Here is a 26,801-nt window from a genome sequence, read left to right as displayed (position 1 = left end):
ATGCAACCTTTCAATTTAATATCTCTTGTTTTCATTTTAGCATAATTAAGACGACAAAATTAAAAAGTATCGTTTGTTGATTTGGCTGAAATTTTTTTCGCACACCTGAATTTATTACCGTGTGGCATATTTCACCGTTGTAAATCACCACAAAGATGCCAGAAGAGACGACTTCGTACGTTACTGATGCCAACATTACAGACATCCAGAAACGAAAACTACCCACCAAACACTATGTAAGTCAAATCATTCATATTGTTGCAATACCTCCATATTATCCATAAGTTTTATTATAAGAAGTTGTAGCTAGTACATGATTTTGAATTAGAATTATCCGTTCATATTCTTATTCATTCTTTAACCCCTCGAACATCTTTCTTCTTTTTTTTGTTAAAATCTTATGATTGTCAAGTGCTATGACCTTGAAATTCTGACCAAAATTTTGGTTGGGCCACCTGTCTGGTTGGTTTTTTTAACGAAGCAAAATAAAAACTTGACCAGAATGAAATATTGATTGAAATTTGTTACTGAAGGCTAATTTGTCAACAAAAAAAAAAAAATTATAATACTTATTCCCCAAAAATGCATGTCACGTGGAGTTGTCTCACAAAATTTGAGCAAATAAAATTAAATTTACAAAGAAGTTAGAGATGGGGACCTATTTTAATTGGAAAGTCTCATCATTGTTCTTTTAATACCGTTCTAATAATATAAGATTTTATTCGTGCTAGCAAGAACTTATAGTCCTGTAGAATTAATTAGAATTGGATATTCGAAGTTTCTGTCCGACCCGGGTTAGTAGCTTTACCTGTAACGCCAGTCTTTTGGGCATAGAAGTTTTGCCAGGCTTAATTAGCAGGCCTCATTAGCAGGCCTCGCAAAAAAGTCTTTAAACCCTATCTTTCGAACTCGTTATATGCGGTTACTTTCTACGAAAGATTTTTAATAATCTCTCAGTCCATTTAAGGCTTGGACAAACTCTTGTTTATTCAACTTATTCACATTGTCTTTCATAAAAAGCTACTCGGTTTTATGAAGCTTGATTATCAGAGCACCGTTGCCTTTAATTCATGATATGCACCATTGCAATGTCTTCCATTCCACCCAATAGCTGATTGGTTGAAAGTGACGTATTGACTGCTTTTACGTCACTTTCAACCAATGAGCTATTGGGTCCATGATGTAATGTCAGAAGACATTGCAGTGGTGCATATCATGAATTAAAAATAAAATATTGCTGTTTTTCATCTAACACACAAAATGTAAAGGATAAATGAAAAACATTAACCAACTAATTTGTTCATTAAACTGTCTTTAGGGACGGGCTCAGGAAACCTCTAAAGACACAAAATCAACCATGATACAAAGGATAACAAGGAATGACGATTCAAAATCGAATTTTGATGTATAAATCGTCGCTGTAGAAAAAAAAAGGCGTTATGTCCATTTTTGCTGTCGACATGTTATCCCGGAATATGGCGCACCGGCTAGTCATATTTTTGTATCATGGGCCCAACACTAAGCTTTTTAATTATGTTTTTTTCTGCTTATTCTTGATATTCATGACGTAATCTTTTATACGAAACACACGAAAAACTATTTCTGTTATTACATAGTCCGTTCAATTATGGAGATGAGAAAAATTTATCTCAAGAGCAAAAAAATATTGTAAAAATATAAACAAAAGTTATAAATTAAAATTAATATAATTAATATAAATTAAAATTTTATGGCCTGGGGAGCCAAAAAATAAAAAATTAAAAAATTTCAAAAATTGGACTCCTTTTTATTCTATAGCGACGAAATATTGTTATTATTGAAAGAGGATTGGAATCAAGTTTAAGGGTGAATGTCAAATGATTCCAGATTGGATTGAGTCACTTCATGTAATCAGTTTAAAAAGACAAATTTTTTTTTTTCTAAAATGATTTGGATGGTTTTGTGCATACTCTCCTTACTCCTTGGGAGAAATTCATCAGAAGCGTCGCACAAGATTATTGGTGTCTTTTCAAAATGTGCCGGACAGACCACCAACAATACAGACTTCCAAAAACGAGCTGTGCTTTACGACCATGTTTTTAACGAAACATTCCACATTGCTAAAATGTCTTATCCGAAATTTCATGATCATGAATAGATCAGTTTAGATGTTTGTGAAGATCATGAGCTTTTGATCAATCTCATCGTTACCTTTATTTTGGACCTCGACTTCAATGTTCAATTCAATGTTTCAATTCTGGGGACGAAGGGTACAGACCCGGTACAGATAGATCTATACACGTCATCATCGTATGAAAAACCAAAACAATATTTACTTCTTCATCAGTTTTTTAACTCATAGTATGAATAAACTATACCGCCTTAAGGATGTTATCGGCACGCCTTTGGACGGTTTTGTTAGTTTTGAACAAAACGATTGGAAATCCAATGATTTAATTTGAGTCTTTACTTATTTCGAAAACTGTCAAAGTTTACAGATTGGAAAGGGTTGGTCTATTACTCCTGAAAGGCTCGAAAACAGAATTCAGTGAATACTACTCACGTATGTACGAAAGAGCCATTCAGAGAATCCGTCATGATCACCCAAACGTTTGCTATTTCACTGATTCGATTAATATCCGAAATTCAATCCAGTTAGATAAAGCAGCTGACAATCTACACCAAGAACTATCGATGAATGCTCTGGTTTTGTTTGGCACTCCAAAAGATCAAATGTACTTCATCAAAACTGTCAATATCGGATTATACAATTTCATCTGGGTGACGCATGATTTGGATGAATGGAAAATTTATCCAGCATATCTCCATCTTTATCATTACATCATGATTTTCTTAATTATCGCACAAATATGAGGACTTTAATTCTACGTAATCGTTCTAAATTTAAACACCGAAAACATCTTTTCCAAAAGTATTTTGTTCAAAATGACAGTGTGGCTGAAATGGCTCATGCAGCATTCGAAACAACATTTAACCTTCTCGGAAATAACTCAAGGGGAAAGCTTGGTAATGTTTTAAGGCTACCATCGTTAACAGAAAACCATTTTTTAATGGTAAGAGGGTCAATATCTGTCGTAGAAAAAATTGTTTTTGATGAGTTCAGTAGTATAGAGAAAAGATTGTTGGAAGAATTTAGTGTCAAATTACAAACTCTTCCAGAAATATCTACGTGCGAAGTGTCCGTCAGGTTGGGAAATAAGTAGAGGAAAACTTTTAAAACAATTCACAAAATGGAATTTCGAATATGGTTTCACTTGTAAACAATGTCAAAAAAACTTCATTAAACAAACGGAAGGAAATGTAGAAAAGTGCCAACAATGTTCTCGCTATTACCTTTCCAACGGTAATCATACGAGATGTCATGACCCATATAATGAACAATTTCTAGTCAAAGATACAATTCACTGTACAGCCTTTGTTTTGAGCAGCTTTGGTATTATATTTGGTATTTTTGCTTCAATAACTTTCGTGGTATATAACGGTACCCCCATTGTCAAAAGCTCTGATTTCTTATTGACTGTGATTCACTTGTTTACTTCAATATCCATCAATATAGATTTCATAATATTACGTCATATTAAACCAAGAGGATGGACTTGCTACTTGGACGCCATTATTGCTTGTAATTTATACACAATTTTCATGGCGATCCTTCTTATGAAGTCACATAAAATCTTGAAAGCTTTTAATGCGATGCACAAATTATCAACAAAAAGCAAACGAAACACTGTTCTCCAGCAATGGTTTACCATTTTTATTCTGACTGGTTCAACTTTTGTTTTGACTTTGATTGCCATGGAAACACAAAAAATAGATGTTCAATCTGAAAGAAATACTCAAACTCAAATCATATATTTTTTCTGTAGAAATATCCTCCCTAAAACCGTTCAGCTGACTTTAGCATGACCTTTACAGGTGGCTACTTTTATAATAACATAGATAGGACGAAATTTGCCGGATATTTTCAATGAATAGATGTCTTTATTAAATACTTCATTTACTTCAACTGTATCCTTTGCAGTCATGTTTATTTTGTTGAAGGTCCTTTCTTCCATGTTTGTTTTGTTGAAGTTTCGCAGTCGAGATCCTTTCTTCCAAGCATCAATAATTTGGCTTGCACTCTCATTGAATTAAAATATTTATAATTTGTTATGTTATGGGAGGAAAGTCTACGCGAAGTTATATTCAAAAAAAGACTTTCGAATCGAACTGTAGTGACAGCCTTACATCCACATAACAAACAGGGGGGGGTCTTGCAGTTACTCCTTGACACTATGTGGAGTAACTGCAATTTTGGACATTTTCTACAGACACCACCACCCTTGCAGTTATTCCATAGTGTACTAACTGATTTTACCCTCAAAATTGGTGTATACCACCCCCAAAAATGCCAAATTTGGCAATTTTTTCACTGAATTCCTCATTTTTGATACCATTTTACTGGGTACGTCTTATTAACGACCGTTCAAGAGTTAAATATCTCAATCATTTTCCAAGTTTGTTAAAATATCTTTCATGCCTTGATTGAAGAAAAAATTTGATTTTTTTTTTGACTTTTGAAAAAAATGTTTTGAATTTTTTTGCTTCCGGAATTTTTAAAAACCTATGATTTTAAACTGAAAAATTGAAAAATGTGCTCACTTAGTACACCATATCCTACCAAAATCGACAATTTTGGGCTTAGGCACCACCCATGTTGCAGTTAGTCCACTGGTGGAGTAACTGTTTTCCCAAATTTTGGTTTATATACCACCACGGTAGTAATTGTCATAGTGTTTATATAATAACTGCATGACCCCCCCCTGTAACAAAGTCAATTATGATCTTCATTATATTCAACTGTTACACCGTTGTTGTAAAGCCAGGCTAATGGTATTTAAAATGAGACCTGAATGGCTATGAAAAAATGCTGAGCTTGCGAAAACATTCAAGTTGTCAATGGAATGTCTTTCTAGAATTACATCATGCCGACCATCGATTTAGAACGCTCATAATAATTCAAACGAATGGTCGACATTTTTTATGTATGAAGTAAATATATTTTGCATAACTTTTGCACATAGCTTCCATATGTATTGATTGGCTTTAAATTTCCAACTTTCAGTGTATTTTAAGAACAATGCGAGAATACGTGGAAAGATATCGACCGCAATAAGTTTATTTTTTGACGGCTATGTGTTAGCCCTCCCTTTCACGAATAAAAAATCGAATCGAATAAAAAATTCCTGAATTTGAAATAACGAAAACCTTGAAAAGTCAATTTTAGTGTTTATGCTTTTTTTCTCGATTTAACGGCCAATTTGTAGAATTCTGTATAGATCTCTCTACCCTCCTAAAGGAATTCGTTTGTAAGGCTCGTTCCTCTAAGTAAGGCTTACTTACCTTCATCTTCCTTTCCTTATTGTGTATTAGAATTGCATCATTCACCCGGCGTCGCACCCGCCGAGCAGAGTGTTGTTGAACACATCAAAAGCCCTTTGGATGGAAAATTTTCAATTGAGGCGAAAATAAAAAAATGTAGAGTTTCATTGCAAACACATCATTGACAAACTATTTATTTTGGACTGTTACCAATATCAGGGACATAATGTAGATTTATTTTCTTGTTTTATTTCCAGGTTTATATTATCAATGTACTTTGGAATGATGGCAAAAAGCAAGTTATTTGTCGACGATATAATGCCTTCTTTGAACTTCAGGTAACTTGTAATTTATTGAATCTGCACCCATTTATTCACACTGATTGTCTACGAGGGAGGGAGGATGCCATACGTTTCATTGTTTTGTACCAAACATATTTCTTTATTCCTAAAACACAAGTGTCCCTGTTTCATATCAGACACATATTTCATATCGGGACAGTGTCCCCTATTGTTATGTCATGCTGATTTAAGCAAAAAAATGTCTTTCTTTTCCTCTTTCTGACCAATCTTGCTCCATATCTGTGTCAATCCAATGTGAAAAAGCTTTTGAATTAAAAGTGATGAGTAAGCAAACGATATCACTCTTATTTAAAAACAAAACCTTTAAAGTTACACAATGGTGCAACCTAAAAAGCCTAGAAAATTGCTGAAAATCTAAAAGAGGAAAAACTTTCACATAACAAGTCCTAATCCTAGTCCAAGTCAACTTCTATCGTCTTTTTTGCAAAAGGTTTGTCGATCTTTTGGGTCAACTTTTTTTTTGTGGAGGGGGAGGGGAGTGGGTAGGGCATCTTTTTCTTTCTATATAAGTTTATAAACAAAAGGGTAACTATATCAGCTTCCCAAATATTACGTTATATTGATACCATTAAAAAATATTGATGAGCCTAATTATACTTAAATATTTGTGGATTTCCATTTCATTTGTTCAGCTTTATGTTTAAAGCTTTATGTCTTTCTTTTACTGGTAACATGGTCCTAGAGAGACCAATACTCTACTAAACGATTCTTTGTACCCTTAAGAGGCTTTTTCCAATATTCTGTCTCTGTGAATGTGTCAAAAAGTTTTATCTTTAAAAAGACCATTTTAAATTTTTAATCTCTATGAAGTTTTAACAAGATGCCATTTCCTTGAACATTAATAACAAAACACCGTTAAAAAAAGACCTTACAGTAAGGGGAAAAGACAATTTTTGTTTAATACCAAAACTAAAAACTCAGGCTTGCTACAAAGGTATTTTCACTGACTGAACAATGGCGTAATGGCGTTAATCATTTAATTCCGTCCGTTAGTAGAGGGATAGGAAAAATATATGCATAGTAGAATCAGTGCGTCAGGGTGGTTTATGGAAAAAAATGGCGGTAGAGTTTGGAACAAACACTGTAAACACCTCCACAATTGCTTACTCCGCATGGGCTAACCAACCGTTCACAAATTTTTCCTGCCTCATTTTAGTGATCTTGTCCAGGCGATGGATTGTTTATCGTCCTTTCAAAGAACCCAGTTCTACCAGAACGTTGTTTTAACGTTCATCTAACGTTCGAGATCAGTGCTATTGATGTGTTCGATTCTGCTTCATTTTTGTTCATTTTTCATTTTCCAGACATCTTTGATTGATTCCTACCCAACGGAAGCTGGTGTTCACAACCCGACAGCCAGAGTTATCCCTTTCTTGCCAGGTATGAATATCAATCACCACAAAATGTCCATCAGACGTACTATGTAGCTTTACAAAAAGCATGCTGTTTACAGAAAATATCCCATGATGTCGATTATACCTCAGGAAAAGAACAACCAAATCTTGTTGATAAATCCCTTCCTACTATTTGTTCATAGTGTTATCCTCATTAAATAATTTAGGTGCAAGTTTTACTATATTTCGGTCCGAAATTGATCATAAAGTGCTAATTTTGTCGAAAGCTTCTAAATGTGTATTATTTTCCCCCTAAATCACGCTACATTAAGGAAATTGGCTAGACGAATGTTATATCTGATTGTTAAGCTACTATATCCCAAAAAAAAAAAAGATCAATAATTTTCAAACGTGGACTTGTTTCATGTAAAGAAGAATAGCACTTCCAACTCTCGAGATTTGATCAAATTTTTATTTTCATAAAGCGAGTTTTGCATCACCTAATCTCACAATGAATTGTTCAACTTTTCTAGGAAAAGTGTTGTTCGGTCGAAGTAATGTTCGCGAAGTGGCATTGAAGAGAAAAGACGCCCTTAACGAGTATTTAGAGGTAAGGTTACTCGATCCAGACCCCTTTCTATGAGTCTTAAGGTACTATTTACATGATATTATGACCTTGGGCAAATCAATATTTTAGTTTTTTTTAAAGGATTTTGGAATTTTTGAGATATGCAATTGATTTTATCCTTGACGTTTACCAGTTAACGCGAAACTTAAAAAGTCCATGGGCTGCATAAAGCTAAAGTTTCAGATCAACGTTTTTGCGAGTTTTTGCACCTGCTTGGAAATATTGGATTGATCTTGCATCTTTCTTTCTCATAGAAATTGGTGAAACTTCCAGCCAAGATTTCACAATGTAAATTGGTTCTTGACTTTCTCCACGCGAATGAAGAAGATGTCAAAAATCTCTTGAGGTAAAATTTTCCTTCATGTTTAGTGTTATCCTATGTCAAAACGTCAAAAAGAGGTTCATCAAACGTCCTTAAGGGAATCAATGATTGAAATGAGATTCATTCTTCCTTGCCTGCAAATCAAAGAGCTATAGTTTCAATCGGTGATTCTGACCTTTTCAACGACGGGTGACGAAATTAAATGGGGGATATCGACAACAGACTGACTTATGATACCTATTGTTGGGATGAGAAAAGCAAAATGATGGTGAAACCTAGATTTTTAGAAACTATGCTGATTAGTACTAGGATAGTAATCGTATATGGTTTGGAGTGCAATTAACGATTAATCACGAGTAACAAAGGAGTCCTGTTACGAGTGACTCAACGTTAATTGCACGATAAAAGCATACTATTGAGTGATTGCTGTTTGTAAAAATATTTTTTCATATTTTTGTAAACATTCGATTCGAAAACCTCTTTATTGTTCTTTTGTCTAAAAAGAAGACTAGACATTGTAGTGTGATTTCTCTTTGTTTTTATTTAGAAGAAATTGCAATTTCTTTATCTTTAAAGTGAAAAAGTCCCTGTATTGTTACACTTGGAGGGGCGGGGGGGGGGGGGGGGTAAAAGGAACAAAAGGGCAAAAGTGTCCCCCCCCCGCCGTAGAGTGCAAAAAGTAGTAATAGCGCAATTAACGATTAATCGCGTTCCTCTAAGCCAATCAGATTCGAATAATTTTTCTTTTCAACTCATCTCAGTGGTGGAGAGAAGAAGGAGAAGAAAGAAAAGACTGCAGACTCCATCTCTGATCCAGTGCTTCTCGAACAATATATCGTACTTACCAACTTCAAAAGTAAACAGAGGAACCAGGTATACTTTCACTCTCATCTATTCATTCTGACAAACTGGAAAAAAATGTCAAAACAATGTCTTTTGACGTCAATTGGGTTACTTTCATTGGGCAACATTCTGCCACAAACAATAGACAATCATGTTGTGACTTTCAAAAATCGAAGATCACTAATTAATTTGGTCTAGAGGCTTTGAAATTTATCCCGCATTTAAGAAAAGAATCACGATTGACGGTAGATTTCATAACTCCATATACAACGTTAGATGGATGTTGAAGCAGCATTGCGCAAGAATCGGAAAAACTTTCTTCAGCCTCTCAAAAGGTATACGGATGTTTTCCTTGAAACAGGAACATTCTTCAACCACCCTTCCGCCCTCTCTGTCTTCTAGGTTTCTTTAGCAGCTGGTGATACAGTAGAAGTGATTGAGAAACATGAGAATGGGTGGTGGTTTGTTTGTATAGAGGATGAACAGGGGTGGGCGCCCTCCTCTTATCTGGAACCTCTTGAAGGCAGCTCTTCGGGAGAAGTTGAGGAGATCGATGTCCAAGGGAGAGGTATATTTCTTACTATTCTAAAGCTCATTTTCTTGAATATAATTTATCTAACTTTTAAGATCGATAGAGGTAATCTTTGGACCATTGAATTATTTCATATTTTCTTTTTGTGTTTGATTCAAACTAAGAGCATTTGGTTGGTGCAATATTGCCGCCTGTTTTTGGGAAGATCTGCAGCGCTATATAAAAATCAACTCTTTGTTATCAGATCCGATTTTAAGCTCATACTCAAAACATGTTATGTTCTTTGGGGCTTATGCTTTTGATGTGAAACTTCAAAAATCGAATTTTTGCTTTATTAGAGGGACGTCACATTTGTACGAAACCGTTCAAATCTAGCATGCCGGACGAATTGAATCTAGAAGTAGGGGATGTGGTCGACATCTTGGCCAAATGTTCTGATGGTTGGTGGAAAGTCACGTAAGTATCTCAATGCAATGCAGTTGTCAGATTCTTTCTTTCTGCCTCTTCATGCGGCTGCTTACTGAAATTTTGATTCCAAGTGTGTTTTTTGTTTAAAAGTTGATATTTTTCGTGCAAATTACACAGAATCAAATTCAAAGCTAATTCAAAAACTGTGTATTGAATTTTTTTTTGGTCCGTTCTAATTGAACTTACAAATTTAGATTGTTTTATAGGAAACCCCTCACAGGAAAAAGATATCCCCACTTCTGTAGATTCATTTCTTAAAGTTCTTGGATTTATATTGCTCATACCGAGCTAAAATATGATATAAACGTTAAATGGACGTTGAAGCAACGTTGTGTGAACTTTCCCTCTTCTGTTGACATTAGGTTATCGAATTCGAAGCAAGGTTATGTTCCACTGAACCATCTGAAGAAGATACCAAAGAACGCTCAAGGAGACCTTATGAAAACTGTTCTCGATGATGCCAAGAAGGAAGAATCATCCACTGGTGCCAAGAAATGTGAGTTCCATTTGCTGGCATCAAATCTTTCTTGCTTTTTTTCATTTACGGTCTAATTGTGTAAAAATTGTGCACAAAGGCGTACAAGCATGAGACTTTGCACATTTGTAGTTTAGGAGCCAAAAAATGGATTTAAATCTCAGACCCAAAAAATTGGCACCTGTTTGTGTATTTTACAGAACAGAACTGGTTCCCAGGCTAAAATGAATTTTTTTCTCCAAAGTATGCCATGTTATATACCGTTCTAAAGCATTTTTTATGCTCGTTTAGAAAAACATTACAACCTATATTTGAAAATGAAGCCAATAAAAGTTCTCGCTGAAGGCTTTTTGAAAAATGACGTAATTGCTGACGCATTGATCGCATTGCATTGACATTCAATTCAGTTTAATTCTATCTCACATCTTCACATTCAAATTTTCCCAGTTAGCGAGAGCTAATAATTGAGAGCTTGATTAACTAAAATGAGTAAGACTATGCAAGAATGTATCGTTGGCAAATCTCTATTCTTAATCATCCAGTAATCCATACCACAGTTCTTATGTACAATGTTCTGATATTTTTCATTAATTTGTTCTTCCAGCATTCGAAACTGCACCAAGAAAGAAAACGATTCGTGTAAGTTTTCTTTATTTGCGGCCTTCTAAACTTTTGGTTCTAAGCCTTCGTGTATTCTTATATTCGTGGACCGGTGGGTTTTCCACTAACGTTCGAAAAAATGGATTCCCACATAGAACTCACTTTTGAAAATCCTTTCCAATTCACAAGTCTTTCATGTTTTTGATTGATTCGATAAATCTTTCAATTACTGTACCTTTAAGTTCGACCAGTAGCGACCGTAGTGCAGTGGTAGAGCATCCGGCTATGGTTCGCAAGGTTGTAGGTTCAACCCCCAGCCGGGTCATACCAAAGATTCCCAAAATGGTACTTGATGCCTCTCTGCTTGATGCTCAGCAATTAAGAGAAGGATCAAGGGTAAGTGGAGCAATCTAGGGAGAAAGAGTGGCGCCCTCCCCTACCTTCGGGTAGATAGCTATCGAAAGAGAAGCCTTCAGGTCGCCTCCGACTTAGAACTTCTCGCTTTTATCACGGTTGGTTTTAATTTCTAATTCCTATTTTTTTGCAGCGCAAAGCACAAAACGAGAAGCAAATCTTACAAAAGAAGAAAAGTTTACGAATGGCTTCAGCTGCTAAAAAAGTCATTAACATGAACAATATTTCCAAAATGGTAGCCGCTGATGACGACATCATTTACTATGCTAACGAGGCTTTCAAAGGTACGGATGGGAAACTGACGTTCTCAAAAGGTCAGGAAGTAGAGGTTGTTGAAAAGTCACCAAACGGTTGGTGGTTCGTAAAGGTCGGGAAGGAAGAGGGCTGGGTACCGTCTCATATCGTTCAACGACATCGTGGTCATGATATTATTGACGATAAGGATTTGGTAGATGGCCAAAAGTACAAGACATTGGGCGGATACAAAGCGACCGAGGAGACGGGGATATCCTTCGAACCAGGTCAGATTGTTGAGGTGCTGGAGAAAGATCCTGCTGGTTGGTGGTTCGTTAAAATCGGAGACGAAGAAGGGTGGGCGCCCTCTACATTTCTGGGTGAAATTGCAGAAGAGGGTGGAACGCCTGCGCCCGCCCCACAACAACAACAAGAAGAGGCGGGAGATTCGTACATCACGCTCAGTGACTATAAAGACCCCGATGAGGGAATGTTGAGTTTTAAGAAAGGACAAAAAGTGTTCGTGTTAGAGAAAGACGATGGTGGATGGTGGCTGGCGAAGTGTGGAACCCAAGAGGGATGGGTGCCTTCTAATTTCCTCAAGAAAGAAGAATAAATTACCCTTCGTGTTCGTCGGTTTCGTTTAGAATGACATTTCAGAGGACTCACTTCGGACGCTTTTGTGAGCCTTCAAACCAACAAAAAGGTCATTTGGTCGCGGTTGAATAGCATTTGATCGCTTTTCCTGTTAATATGTTTTGAACAAAACAACTAATTTCTTGGATGATATAGATATATCTTTTTCTGTTCTGTTTTTGGGTGCACATAATTAGATGAACAATGTAGTCAGAGATAACACATCATTTTTCTATGAATATTTCGGCCAACTGGCCTTTTTCAACATAAAAATGGATTTATTTGACAAGGTTTATATACTAATTCTATATACACAAGGGAAAAAAAATTATAGGTCTATTGACAATTAAAAAGTTCATCTGAGAATAAAAGATAAAAAGGCGTTAAAATGCCGGTGTAATGTATAATTGTAATTAACGAAAATAAATTAAGCTCGGGAGAATAAATAGGGTAATAAAATATGATAAAGTAAAGAAGTTTTTTCTCAAAAGTTAAATTCCCGCCTGACAAGAAGACAAAAAGAACTAAACAAAGAAAGGGAAAAAACCTAGCCATAATCGATCATCACTTCCCTCTCATTCAAGCCCTGAGGCTCAAAGGTCTGGAGTTTGTTAATCCAGAAATCTTCGCGTACCCGAAGACTCTGTTCATTCTGGGATTGATCGATTAGTGTAAAATCCCAGTCCTCCATACCATTATGACCCTCCTGACAAAAATGAGAGTGAAATGACATTTGAGGCGCTGTTTCACCTGAACTGCATTTCCGGAAACAAGATTTATAGTTGTTAAACCTGTTTCTAAATTTTACGGTTTTTGTTTTTTTTTTTTTGTTTTTGTTCATTAGATGAACAATATTTTTCTATTTGATATTTTTTGTAGAATTGTTTTTTAGATATTATTGTAATTTTTGCGAAATAATCTTGCAAATGATTTCACGAATACTCTTGAGAAAGTTCCAGAGCCCTGCCGTCACATTTAAAGCACGTGAGGTGTCTTTTGCGCATGCGTCTTCTAAAGACTGCAATTTCTCAAGTGTCAATTGGTCTCAAGTCTCTTATGCAATGTTATACATCTGGTACGATCAAATGTTGTTTCAAATGATATCTTTTAGTAAATAAATACCTCCGATGAAGACATTTGAGAAATGGAGATCATATTTCTACTATAAATTACCATCGAACTAAACTATCAAAATATATTTCGCGATACTCATTGAAATGGTTGCAAGGTTATTTCTGAGCACTTTTTTGTACCTCCAATTTCTAGATAATTCTTTTCTACCTTTTGTAAGTTATTATTGTAGGAATGAATAAGTATTTTTGGACATTATTTAAAGATAATATAAGATATTTGAATACGTGATGATTATGTCTTCAATAGACCTCTTGGCGGCAGAATTGAGTGGGTAATGTTACGGGGAAAGATATTAGTTTACATAGGTCAGAAAGTAAATGAAATATTGTTGTTGATTTGAAGTTATCATTGTAGTGGGCTGTTAGCAAAGTGCTTTTGGTTCTTTTGTTATTTTATACTGGGTCTTAAAAATTCAAAATCACCAAAACCCCCACGAAATCGCTTTACTTTGACCTGTTTGATCATCCTCCAGGAGAGCATCTTTCCAACGGGTGTATTTCTCTTATACACACGGCACGAATGGACGATGATGACATGCTTACTACACAGGAAACTCCCTATCTTACAAAAGTGAAGAGGGAAATAGTATCTGCAAAACAAGAAACTCGATGTGATTTCTCAAAAACATTTCTTGTATAAACTGTACAGCATTTTTAACGTTTTATTTAAATCGTTTGCACTGAAGATGACTGTGTCGAAAAGCTTATGCTTAATATTTTAAATAAAAAATTTTCGTGTCTAATTCTTTACTGACTTGAATGATCAACTAATGCCTGGCAAAACTTTCGTCAACATGAAACTCGAATGTTTTATCAAAATTTTCGCGGTGGAACGATAGACGGATTTCCGGTTTATACACGAGTTTTTCCCGATGAGAAGAGGTCGAGGGAAAGTATTTTGGTTTGCATGATTCAGACTTTCGAACGCGTCATTTCTGAACTGAATCGGTCGGATATAGTAGAGCCATATACTCCATCTAAAGCGGATCATAAAGAAGTAAATCATTTTTTTCGAACACACGCTCATCCGGACATGCATGTTAATTAAGACAATTACGGCTTCAGTTTAATCAAAACCGGGTACAAACACACACACTTTGCCGTATAAAGTACTCTACTTTTTGCATTGTTGCTTTTACCCCCCGTGCCAAAGAGTCGAAAAAAGGTCCAAAAAGGTGTAATGCAACCTCGTTCCCTGTGTATATCAGCTTTTTCATGCTTACTACTGATAGCCCCGGGGGGGGTACTAGGTTTGCAAGGTGACGGGTATGTTCGAGCCGAAAATTGAAAAACGACCCTTTGAGAGACAAAATTTTGGTGAATTTCTAAGAATTTTGACCAAAATTTGGTGAAAATCAAACCAAAATTTGGAAAAAATTGACCGAAATTTAGGAAAAAGTCTCTCAAAGGGTCCCATTTGAGAGATTTTTTCCTAAATTTCGGTCAATTTTTTCCAAATTTTGGTTTGATTTTCACCAAATTTTGGTCAAAATTCTTGGAAATTGTGACCCTTTGAGAGAGAAATTTTTGATTTTTGTGATTTTGGGACCCGTTCAGAGACTAACTTTTGAATTTGTACCCCTTTGAGAGACTTTTGAGGAATGAGAAAAGGTACCCTTATGGCTCGCACATACTCGGCACCCATTTTGCCTAAGTACCCCCCCCCCCCCGGGCTGATAGCGCTAGATAATATTCTCTGGCGTCTATCAACTATCAGAAAGTAAATATTCCTGAATGCTTCTGATACCGACTGATATGACTTTTGTTCTTTTTTATGCGAGGTCAGCGTTTTTCGTCCGGCCAAATTTGTAAACAAATATGGTAGCCCTAATTCGGCAAATTTCATCAGAGAGGCTGGATCGTCCCATATTTTTTGAGCATATTTCTTTTGATAAAAGTTCAGGACATTTATTGCTGGCAAGAAAAGTTTTTTTTTAACTTATTTTGATATTTTAGATCATTATATCGTATTGAAAGCAGAAACAACTGGAAACGTATATCAATAAAGCGAATTTCATACTAAAGCTTTAAACAACATCCATCCCGTTTGTTCTTGCATTGCTTGCTCTTTTTGTAGCTAGCAACAAACTCAAAATGAAGCTCTACATGTTCTTAGTAAGCATGTTCAACTGGGCATTGGGCTACTGCTATAAACCAGTTGTTATTGTACATGGTGTCATGAGTGAGGCAGATCATCTTGAAGATATGAAACAAATGATTGAAAAACATCACCCAGGAACAAACGTCACCCTTGTTCATCTCTATCCTGATATTGAAAGCTTCACACCACTTCAACGGCAGTTGAAATACTGGAAACAAAAGATTGAACCTCTGATGAAAGAAGCTATTGATGGAATTCACTTTATTTGTCATTCTCAAGGTATTTTTAGTTAATCAAAGTTCTAGATTTTTTGGTCTTTTTAATGGATTGCATATAATTTGTTAAGACCCCCCCCCCCAATCTTCTGACACCCTTCTTTAGGCATAAGAAAAAAAAGGAAAGAATGGGCAAAAAGTTTTTTTGAACCTTCGCCTAGATATCCAAGCTTTAAAAATTTCAACAAAAAATAAAATTTCAACTCAACATACAAAGTTCTGAAACTACAGCTTGGTCTCCCTAGGGAATGAAATTGCAAACTTGTGTTTCCAAAATATTTCCAGTAAACACAGGACAGCAAAACAGAAATTAATAAAAAGCAGTCTTGGTATAACTGCTCTAACTTGGGACTATGATATGGAAAAAAAATATGTAGTGGAGCACACACGAGTGTCTTTGCACTCTAAGAGGAACAAAGACAGTGTAGACCTAACTCTTCACACAAAAATTACGGAAAACGCATGTTTGGACATTGTACTCTATGCTGCACTCAAGCACTTAAGCCAAAGTCCCGCAAAAGCGGGACAAAAATCAGTCTTTTGAAGTTTGCAAAAAAACGCCACATAGAAGATCTTTCAAATTCAGTATGTGAATAAAGCAGTAAAAAATACAACTTTTCTATTTTTCCTTTTTTTTGTAAAAGTTCTAGGAATGAAAATAAAGGGATAATGATAATTGAATACTATCCATTGATGACCCGCGGCACTATCGTAAAGCTAGAATCACTTTGCGTACTCTTCGCTTGAGAAAATGATTGACAGATTGAAGTTTTTCACCCGCGCAGGAGTTCGCAGAGCGTTCTCGGCTCAATCCTTGGACCGCGCTAAAAATGGTAGACTGAGCTGTGATAGATCATTTCGATGGAAGTTGTTGGAATGTTTACAAGGCTCTTGACAGAAAATCGTTTGTTTTATTGTCAATGATGACAGTGCGGTTATTAACTTTGTTATATCTGACAAATTGATGTTTGTAAGTGCACTTTATAGTTTTGATTTCCATTGAAGAATCATATTCTGGTTTTCATGTTATTAGATGCTGTTTTAGAGCTTTAGGTCTACACTGAAAGAAGTATGATTGATAAACTTGGTGGAGTTATCAAAAAAAGTTTGTTGTCAAAGAGATTTAACAGTAAGTGAAAATACAGGCCAGATCCCAAGTTAGAGTAGTCGACGGTAAGTTGATAAAGCCATTCAAAACATTCAAAATTTTCATCAAAATTCATAGCAAGCTTGCATGCATCATCATGACCAACCATGTTTTCTTTGAGACTGAACTTGTTTTTCTTTTTCATTATTCATGTTGTTAAAAACCTTTATCTACACTAAAAGTAGAGAATTACCCTTTTTTTGTTATGGAATTTCTCAACATCGTGTAAACCAGACTTTATGGCTGTAACAAAGTGCGCGCATGCGAGAATGTAGCGAGAATGGGACTTTGGGCCTGATGTTACTTAAATTTATAGAAATATATAGATAGAGGGGCCTATGTATTATGATTTGAGAATGCAAATGGCTTTAGGAAGAACAGGTAGTTAACCAAAACATAAGATCTCAAAAACTAGACTGTGAAATAGTTTACAGCCTGGATATCCAGGCTACGTTGATATTAGAATGACTTGAAAAACTTTCAAAGTTTCGTATATTTTTAAGGCCTTGTTTTTGGTTTGGGAAGAAATGGAAAATGTTGAATTCATTTGCACTAAAATGAGAAGAACGATTCAACTGATATAATCTATAAATCTAGTGCAGCATAAAAATCACAAAATTGATTCCAATATTTTTCCAATTTTAGGTGGTCTCATTTGCCAAGGATTAATTGAAGAAACTGAAAAACACAATGTTCACACCTTCATTGCATTGAGTTCTCCCTTGAATGGCCAATTTGGTGTACCTAAATTTGTTTCCAGCTACATTCCCTGGCTGAAAGGAGAAAGAGAAAAATTATCTGGGTATGCCTTTTTTCCGTTAAAAAACAGATGTAGTTTCTGTAACAGATTAATCCAATTTTGTCAATATTCAAAATGATGACTGAATTTGGAAAATTATCAAAGTCTGCCTGGGGAAAAAAGCATTTTGGTCCGACTGATAGAATGAATGAGTTTATTTTCTTGTTTAGGTTCATGTATTCGACGTTCACACAAGACACATTTGCTATCAGTAATTATTGGAAAGGTATAAAGCTTCTTGTGATCTTTTTTGATGTTATACTTCTTTTCCTCTCCAAATCTTTTTAAGAAACAGCATTCAATCAGTAATATGTAAAAAACCTAATTGATAGAGTGATTGAATTTCTCTTTAGATCCTAGAGAAGAGTATTATGAATCTTACTTAGATGAATCACGATATTTACCAATCCTTCATAATAATCCACAATCTCCACGAGCCGATGGTATGTAAAATAATTAGAAAAATTATTTTTGAAATTTTGACATTCCAAAAGTTAAATTTAAAGAAAAACAACAAAGTTTTATTTTAAAATTTAGCAAAAGCTTTTCGATTAAAAAACCGTCTTCAGTGCTACAAGCGATGTTAAATTTTAAAATAAAACTTGTTGTTTTTCTTTAAATTTAACTATTTTTAGTTTTATAAAAAGTACACAAGTATTTGAAAGCACTGGAAATCAGTATAAGTCGATCATAATGATATAGTAACATATATTTTAAAGTGGCATGAGAAATTGTTTCCACGAAGGGCTATTCTTAGATATTTGGTTTCTTCCTTGAAAACAGTATTACAAAAATGTTATTGAGAACAACTCTACAAGTACCTAAATGAGTTTAGAATATCAAAAATGACATTTCTTTCATTTAAGGAAACTAATTGAATGACACTTCAACTTTCTTTCTATCAAACTTTAGATATGGCGAAAAGAAAGAAGAATTTTTTAGAATTGAAGAAGCTTGTTTTGATTGGTGGACCTGATGATGGAGTCATTACACCTTGGCAATCTAGGTTTGTTAAATGAATAGTCTGTTTCCCATATTATCGAGGGTCTTGTCCTTATTTCATCCTGATAAAGTTTAAAAGGTAGAATTTGGATTACTCTACACTATTCAAAAATGGTCAGTCTACTTTGAACTTATAATCACTTTTCATTTCAGCTTATACGGATTTTATGATGAAGAATACAAAATCCAAGACATGAAACAACAAAAAGTAAGATTACTTTTCTTTTAGATGTTCCCATTGCCTACACAAGGTGATTTTACTGAATTCGGGTCGACTGTTAAAATTGTTTTAAATTTAAAAGAAACTGCTGCATGCATCTCATTCGCCTTATTCCAATTTCAAATCAAATCAGAAGGTAGATGAGGAAGCTATTCAGCTCTTACATTTCTCAATCACCGCTCGAGTATTCTGATACCTAAAGACCGGTCTCCACTTGCGCGCGCTTCGATCGCACTTATTTGTGCAAAGCTTCCACACTATTGGTCAAAAGAAAAATGAAGCAATTCCATTGAAAAACAAACAAAAAAGTTGAAATGTGCTCAATTTTTTTTTCGAGCGTGCGCTACATTTTTATGACGTAATCTTTTTTCCAAGCAAAAATGATTGAAGCCGAAAAGTGCGATCGCAGCGCGCGCAAGTGGAGGCCGGCCCTAACAATTTCCATTTTTTCGTCAGCTCTACCAAGAAGATTGGTTTGGATTGAGAACACTTTTTGAAAGAGGAGATGTAGTGATGAGTTCCATCCTCGGTGTCAAACATATCGAATGGCATGGCAACCAAAATGTTTTCAAAAGCTTCATCGAGCCATGGCTCATCTAGAAGATATCATCCTTCACATCTAGATTTTCCCCTTATTTTTGAGACTTGGATTTGTCGTTATTTGGTGTTCCTGCTTATTTGTTTTGTGTAGTGATGTAAAAATGGGTCTGGTGCTTGTATTGTGAACATATTCTATAAAATTTCATGTTATTTACATATCATTGCTTATTATTGTCGTATATATAACCTTATAATATACTCTGTCGTAACGTATAACGTAAAACTTTCTATAACACTCGTAGAGATTTTTGTACGCTTTTTTATAATCGCTAGAATTAGAATTGTCAAATTTTGGCTAAGAAAATATTTTGTATGGTTTTGTTATTGGATTTTGATTTACGAAATTCATCATTGCAAAAAATATCAAAAAAGGAACAAAAACTTATAAATTATTATGCAGCTATTGATCTTGCCCCTAATACTGTCCCCATGTATTAAACGGTCCATTATTAACTCCAAGTCAATAAAAAAAATATATCTACAAATCAAAACTATAAATCATCAATTTATCTACAGTTAAAAAACAATCATCAAAGATTCTTCTCTTAAGTCAGCCAAGGATAGACAGCTAACTTAAGCACAAAATCGGACCCAGGCCAAGAGTCATGGTCGATTCCAGGGATGACATATGACGTCACTCGCCCTTGGTCGTTTTGTGTTTTTAAGCCGAACCAATCGTCTTGGTACATCTATGATCGAATGAAAGGGAACAAAACATATTTTAGAGAGATCTGATGCTTGTCAAAATATATAACTCTACTTTTCGACCGTTAGTTAGAGCAATTAAAAATCACTTACGGTTTCTTCACAATAACCTATCTGACGATTACGCATGGGCCTAGGGGAAGGGGGAGCTCAAGATGTTGCCTGAAATAATTATTTTCAGAAAAAATGATTCAAATCTCTATTCTAAGTTTTTAACACATTAATTATCCCTGCCCTGAGCCCTGAGGCTTGCATGAAAAGGGCATGGATTCTAAATAATAGTCTATTACCTTCGTTTCAGTCATATTAAGCATCGTTTCGCTGAATGGATCGTTCCCATAGAAACCGAATAATCTGCAACGAAAGAAGAATATTCTAGTTATCCAATAAATCAAATTTCTTTGGAAAGCTTATTTTAGAATTCTTTTGACATTTTATTGTCACGACAGAATCAATTCATCCTTTGAAAAAATGTCTTTCATTCCAACAGGTTACGAGAAGAGCCCGGGGGGGGGGCACTCAAGGTAAATGACCTACCAGACGTTCGGCCCTTAAGGGTAGGTTTTTCATAGTTCAGCTAGTGCACTGTAAGGGTAGGAAATTACAAAATTGGACTGAACTGCACTGTAAGGGTAGGAAATTGTGATAAAAGGCCAATTTTTTGGTAAAATTGGTCAATTTTGGAGGAAAAATTCCACATTTTCTTGGAAAATTGCAAAAATTTTCACCCTTACGGGCGAGAAATTTTGAAAAAGTGCACTGTAAGGGTATGATTTTTCATGGAAATTCACTGCACTGTAAGGGTCCGATTTTAGAAGCCAAATTTTGGGCCGAACGTATGGTCGTTTTCAGATCGAGTGCCCCCCCCCCCGGGGAGAAGAGATATCGTCAACATTCTGGTAAAGGTCATAAGAAACCAGAGGTCAACGTACGCAGATTGCCAAGGTGTAATGATTTCATCACCAGGTCCTCCAACTAAAACCAGGTTCTTCAAACGAAGAAAATTTTCTTTGCGAATTGCTGCATCTAAAAGAATGAGAAGAATGATTTGTATCAACTCTTTGACAGGCTCAGGCTCTTTGTTGTTTAATAGTCAAGAATATACATTGGAGAATACTAACTTTTTACAACGATCGTTTCAATCAAGGCATGGCACTCGGGTGAGTTAGGGTATGTCTAGATTTTTAAATATCACAAATCCCGAATCCGCGACCAATACCCATTCTCAGGTATTCACTTATTGATTTTTAGATGACCTATACCTTAAGATGCCATGACCCGTTTGTTACGTAATTAAACATTAACCTAAAAATTAATTATTAAAGAAATTGTGAATTATGACGTCATCAAATTATGACGTCATAAATCGTAAATTAGCTCTAACTATATAAGGACATGTCAAATCTTTGTCAAATTTGGACCAAAGATGCATCTTAATGGTGCCGAACTTTTCAATGAAAAATTTTTAAACGATTTTGATGATGTCAGGAAAAAATGCAAAATATCGAAAAACGCAATTTTCTGCTGACGTCATCAAATTTTTCCAAAATTTTTTTTTCAAAAAGTTACATTTCAGTTAGATACATCTTTTGTTAAAATTTGGGAAAGATTGAACATGTATTTTTAATATTATAGCGATTATACGATTCATAACGTCACCAAATTCGATCAAATTATGACGTCACGGTTACAATTTCTTTAATAATTAATTTTTGGGTTAATACTTAATTACGTAACACCGGGTCCTGAAACCTTAAGGTATAGAGGTACTTTAGAGCCCTAAGTGGATCTCTGAATCTGGCTGCTATTGGTAGCGAAAACTTAGGGTAAACTGTTAGGTTTTTGAGACTTGCCCTAAGTCACTCGAGCAGACAGAAATCTTTTAACAAACTTTTGGTTGTACCTTTTTGATTATAATAACGTGACCTTGGATCGTTCAGAATGACGGGTACATAATTAGAATAATATTCATATGCTTCGATCATCGAATCACGTGGATCTAAAGGACAAGAAAAACAACCGTGTCTCAGATGATATCCACTGATGAACGAAATTAGAGTGTGTATTGGATGGTGCTCTTCCAAGAACAAAATCGGTATAATAAAGGTTTTTATGTTTCATAGTGTTTAGTAAAACTATTATGAGACTTAAAAGTGGAGGTAGAATGATTTATAGATGGAGAGAAAATTTGCTGAAGTTTAGGGGCAAGTAGTCTAGAGAAGGGGGAGGGGTCTAACATGCGTCTTAGACAGGAAAAAAACACTGAGAGTTTTTAAATTAAAATTGATACCTTTCCAATAGTTTGCAATGGAGACTGCACCTTGGAAAAGGTCAGAATAAATTGGTCTAGAAAGAAAATGTATAAAATTGTGGTCATCATCATAAAACCCTTCAAAAAACAAATATTGTACCGTACAACGGATACTTTTTATGCCATAAACCCTCAAAGATAAACATTTTTTTTAAACAAAAGAGGTAGGTCAGAGGACGGCTATTTAAAAAGATATCAAATTTTACTAAACGAAAACAAGATCTTTCAGGGAAATTGAAGATACTGTATATAAAGTGAACTGTATTAACAGTTTTACTTAAACTGAATCGCAGACCTCTACAAAACTGCAGGTAGTATAGGGAGCCCGAATTCATTGGTGGATGTCACCAACCTACATTTTGCCTCAATGTTAAAATCCAAAATGAAGAATAAAATTCTTACATGCTTACAAGTTCTCTGGACAAATTGAGCAATGGTTTCATGATTGGTACTTCATCGAAAACTCCAGCAGGAACTATAAATGGTGAATCGTTTCTTTTTTTCATACCATATATTGCGTGATATTCAAAAAGAAAGATTTCATTAGACTTAAAATATGTTTTAGACAGCTTTAGACAAATGCTTAAAGGGTCTTATATGTAGTTCTTTTCTCAGAGAACGGATGCTAAAAAAGATATGTCGAAGTCAAATTGCTGTTTCTGCTCTATAATTTGACATTTTATTATTTGATAGGCTCCCTTATTCTTTGTAAATCTAGTCTGAATCGCAGACCTCTATAGATATACTTTCTATGTAGAATCTATAAGAAACCTTTTTCGCTAGAGGATGAGCAAATGCCTATGAAAAATCTAATTCCCCTCGAAAATCGGATTTAAGAGATCTGAATATTGTGTAGCAAAATAATGTCTTTACCTCCATATTGTCCAAACAAAGGACCGGATAGAGAGATGAAGGTTTCAATTGTATGATTCAAATTCAGCACTGCTCCCAAGCACATCAAACCACCTGAAGTGTTGTGAAATGTAAAAAATAACACCCCTGTTTCATTGACCACTTTGGAAAATTTACCAGCTATAGACCTTAATTTCAATAAAATTTTGATGGAATAGATGACCCGGGAAGGTTTAAATCTCGATTCCAAGATTTTGAAAATTACTTTAATGATGACTTGGACATGGAAAATTCTCATTAATAATTGAAGTAGTCAAATAGAAAATGTTAAGCGTTGGTACCTTGTGAATGGCAAAGTAGATGAATTCCATCTGGGTGTTTCTTCATGATTTTATCCAGTTCAGAAACGACCAGGTCCAATTGTCCTGGTAAAGGATCCAAGGTTCTCAGATTCTCAAAATATTTCAACAAGATAACATTAGTGCCTGGATGAACATCAAGAATCTTTTGTTTCGTATCCTCGAACGAATCTGCGCCACAATTTAAGCCATGGACCAAAACCACTGTTTTGTAAGCCTCCACCCATGGTAAAAAGATGACCAGCATTACACTGTAAAGTTGTAAACCAATCAGCTTTCTCTGTAACATCATCTTTATTGACATGAAAGATCCCAAAGGTTTGATCCTTGTGGCGGAATTCTGAATGCCAACTGGCCAACCTTTTCCAACAAGAATCAATAACCTTTTCAATGCCTCGTAAAAATTTTCTTTGCTCAAACTCTCACAAATGTCAACCAACAAATCAGTGCGGTAAAAAAAACATCTTTTGGAAGATGATCTCAAGTCAAATCATATGAGCAACACGGACATTAACCAATGTCAACAAAAAACGACTGGAGGTATCTCTTATTACAAACATGGAATATGTACACTCTTTTCTTTGACTCAGTTTCCGGATGAAAATTTACTATTAAGTCTATTTATAATTTTGGTCCCAACCATCCATGGGCATCCGTGTATGAAAACGTCCATTCGATTTTTGGTCAATTTTCAATATTTTGAAAATTGAAAATTGATTTTTTGCAGCAATTTTCAATATTTCAAAAAGTTTAAAAATTGAATTTTGAATTTTGATTCAATTTTAATTTTTTTTTCACGCTCAAGAAAATTGAGAATTGAATATTCATCCAATTTTCAATATTTTTCAGTCTCAAAAAAATTGAAAATATAATTTCGGTCTTATTTTTAATTTTAGAAAAAATGTTGACCTTTAAAATTTATTGAAATTCCAATAGGGATCAAAAGGGAATGGCACTAGTGAGGAGGCCTGGGAACTAAATTCAAAACACAACCTTTTGTCTTTAGGGATCTGGGAGCAAGAGAACAATGATTTTTAAATTATTCATTGTTCGATTGTTATATTTTATTTTATATTTTGTTGTTGAAGCAAGTTTTGAAAAGTGCTTATTCGTTAAGATAAAAACGCAAAGGATGGAGCTTGATCGTGTTAAGAAGCTGGTGCTTGCTGGTAAAACGTACGAAGAAATTTCAAGAATACTGACATCTGAAGCAACTACTAGAAGAGGATTTTCAGCAAGATCTGTAAGACGATTCTGCAATGACAATCAAATTGACAAGAAAAGATTGTTTGGAAGAGACCAAGTAGATAATATTGTAAAGAAGGAGCTTCTAAAGGTATGCATTGAGAAATTTCACTGATATTTGTGTAGTTTGTAACATGTTTCCATTAAACAGACTTCGCGATGATAAAGCGTGTCACTGGAACTTTGAACAATTAACATATTTGAGATTCTTGTGTTTTTGGCAATGAAGCAGTGTCTGGACATGGGCTGGACATAGAACCCTGTAGTATTCATTTAGACACCATTTTTTATTTTGATGTTCTTTGTCATTCTTTGTAATGTCATAGATATTTTCCAATGGGTGTTTGTAAGGAAAATATAATGGAATAATGGTCATATAAACACATTACAAATAGTAGGAAATAAGCTAATCGATTTTATTTAAGTGAATCTGGGAAATTGACATATTTTTCTATCAAGGTCGATTGTTGAATATTTTTTAACTTTTTGCATTTTATAGGTTGGAAAAAGTTATGGTCGAAAAATGATGACTGGTGCGCTTAGAAGTAACAAAATCAATGTATGCGAAGAGAAAGTTGGGAAATCATTGAAAAGGCTGGACCCTCATTCACAGCGTCAACGACAAGAAACAGCTGGTCGATCCTTAAATCCAAAATGTTACTCTGCTGATTATTTCGGGCACAAAATTCATATCGATCAGAATGAAAAGCTTGTGATGTTTGGAGTGACCCACGTCATGGCTCGAGATGGTTTCTCCGGAATGATTGTTGCATTCACTAACATGCCCATCAAAAATAACTTAGTTATTTACGATCAGATTTATAAAAAGAGTGCAATGGAGTATGGATTATGGGACCAGGTTAGAATTGACGGTGGTAAAGAATTTGTCTTGATTTGTCATATTCAAGAAATGATGCGGGACCAGCGACGAAACCAATCAATAGAACCTTTTAAATCAACAAAGTCAACTGAGAACAATATCATCGAACGAATGTGGGTTGAAGTGAATAGCCGAGTTAACTACCCGCTAAAAAGTGCTTTGAACCGATTTATTCAACAAGGTGACATAGACTTCTCATCAGAATACACAAAGTATGCTGTTTCTTGGGTGACCTGTCGCGTATCATACGTTGGATTGAAAAGATTTGTTGACGCATGGAATCATCATTCAATACCTAAGAAAGGACGACCGATTGATTTAATGGCTTCCAACAACAGAGCTGCTTCGGTTTCGAACATGCTAGGAAAAGAAGAAGCTGCAGAACATTACGAATGCGTAACTAGCAGAACTCTGACTCGTGAAAACGAGTTTGGTACCGATCCATTATCACATTGTGCTGAGCTGAGAATACGGAGAGAAACGGAAATGACGAAAAAGTGTTGCTTTGACTCTATTTTTTCGGATGTACAACAACATAATACAACCTCATTTTTATTTTGTATCCAGCATTTCATTGTACTTTCAAATGCATTGTTAGTTTGTTAATATACGTTTATATTATTTAAGAATAGCTCAACGGCGCTTTGTTTCAAACTTTACTCTATACTTTTTTGCTTTACACGCTTTTTTATAAGAATGTCAGGGTGAGATTTGGGGTCTAGAACAAACGAAAAAAAAACTATTTTTATAAAAAATTAGAAATAAAGCGGTCAAAAGAGGACTGTCAGGTCTTGCTCTTGATAAAAAAAACCGTACTCCCCATGTTGAGAATATATCATTTCTCTGGAGGTTACGCCTCTGGATTTCCAAGGAAATTTTAGGCCATTCCCCTAAGGAAATTCAACATTTTTTATCTTTTTTGCTACACCCTCTGGATTTCCAAATAAATTGCCTAATATTCAG

At 35.0% G+C, this 26,801-nt stretch overlaps 4 protein-coding genes across 4 annotated transcripts; 3 read left to right on the top strand and 1 right to left on the bottom strand.

Moving 5' to 3' along the window:
- Positions 1-40: 40 nt before the first annotated feature.
- On the top strand, positions 41-12,412 carry LOC136809366 (SH3 and PX domain-containing protein 2A-like). Its single transcript, XM_067065891.1, has 11 exons — positions 41-236; positions 5,619-5,699; positions 7,028-7,103; positions 7,591-7,667; positions 7,940-8,031; positions 8,769-8,880; positions 9,253-9,418; positions 9,721-9,838; positions 10,213-10,346; positions 10,930-10,964; positions 11,473-12,412. The coding sequence occupies exons 1-11, from the start codon at positions 156-158 to the stop codon at positions 12,187-12,189; spliced, it is 1,689 nt and encodes a 562-aa protein (XP_066921992.1). The 5' UTR covers positions 41-155; the 3' UTR covers positions 12,190-12,412.
- A 2,759-nt stretch (positions 12,413-15,171) lies between these two features.
- Positions 15,172-19,875, top strand: LOC136809365 (lysosomal thioesterase PPT2-B-like). The gene is made up of 7 exons (XM_067065890.1): positions 15,172-15,722; positions 17,511-17,667; positions 17,835-17,890; positions 18,018-18,107; positions 18,577-18,670; positions 18,820-18,874; positions 19,343-19,875. The coding sequence occupies exons 1-7, from the start codon at positions 15,437-15,439 to the stop codon at positions 19,484-19,486; spliced, it is 882 nt and encodes a 293-aa protein (XP_066921991.1). The 5' UTR covers positions 15,172-15,436; the 3' UTR covers positions 19,487-19,875.
- On the bottom strand, positions 19,876-24,192 carry LOC136809515 (lysosomal thioesterase PPT2-B-like). The gene is made up of 8 exons (XM_067066054.1): positions 23,696-24,192; positions 23,376-23,468; positions 22,905-23,094; positions 22,482-22,537; positions 22,095-22,190; positions 21,124-21,217; positions 20,482-20,545; positions 19,876-20,175 (listed from the first exon to the last, which is right to left on the bottom strand). The coding sequence occupies exons 1-8, from the start codon at positions 24,015-24,017 to the stop codon at positions 20,032-20,034; spliced, it is 1,059 nt and encodes a 352-aa protein (XP_066922155.1). The 5' UTR covers positions 24,018-24,192; the 3' UTR covers positions 19,876-20,031.
- A 616-nt stretch (positions 24,193-24,808) lies between these two features.
- LOC136809547 (uncharacterized) lies at positions 24,809-26,492 on the top strand. The gene is made up of 2 exons (XM_067066089.1): positions 24,809-25,049; positions 25,458-26,492. Exons 1-2 carry the CDS (start codon positions 24,846-24,848, stop codon positions 26,442-26,444), a joined length of 1,191 nt encoding a protein of 396 aa, XP_066922190.1. The 5' UTR covers positions 24,809-24,845; the 3' UTR covers positions 26,445-26,492.
- Positions 26,493-26,801: the final 309 nt, after the last annotated feature.

This window comes from Clytia hemisphaerica, unplaced genomic scaffold (assembly GCF_902728285.1).
Source record: "Clytia hemisphaerica strain Z4C2 unplaced genomic scaffold, Clytia hemisphaerica genome assembly, whole genome shotgun sequence".
Classification (NCBI taxonomy): domain Eukaryota; kingdom Metazoa; phylum Cnidaria; class Hydrozoa; order Leptothecata; family Clytiidae; genus Clytia; species Clytia hemisphaerica.
This window is presented reverse-complemented; position numbering and strand designations above follow the sequence as displayed.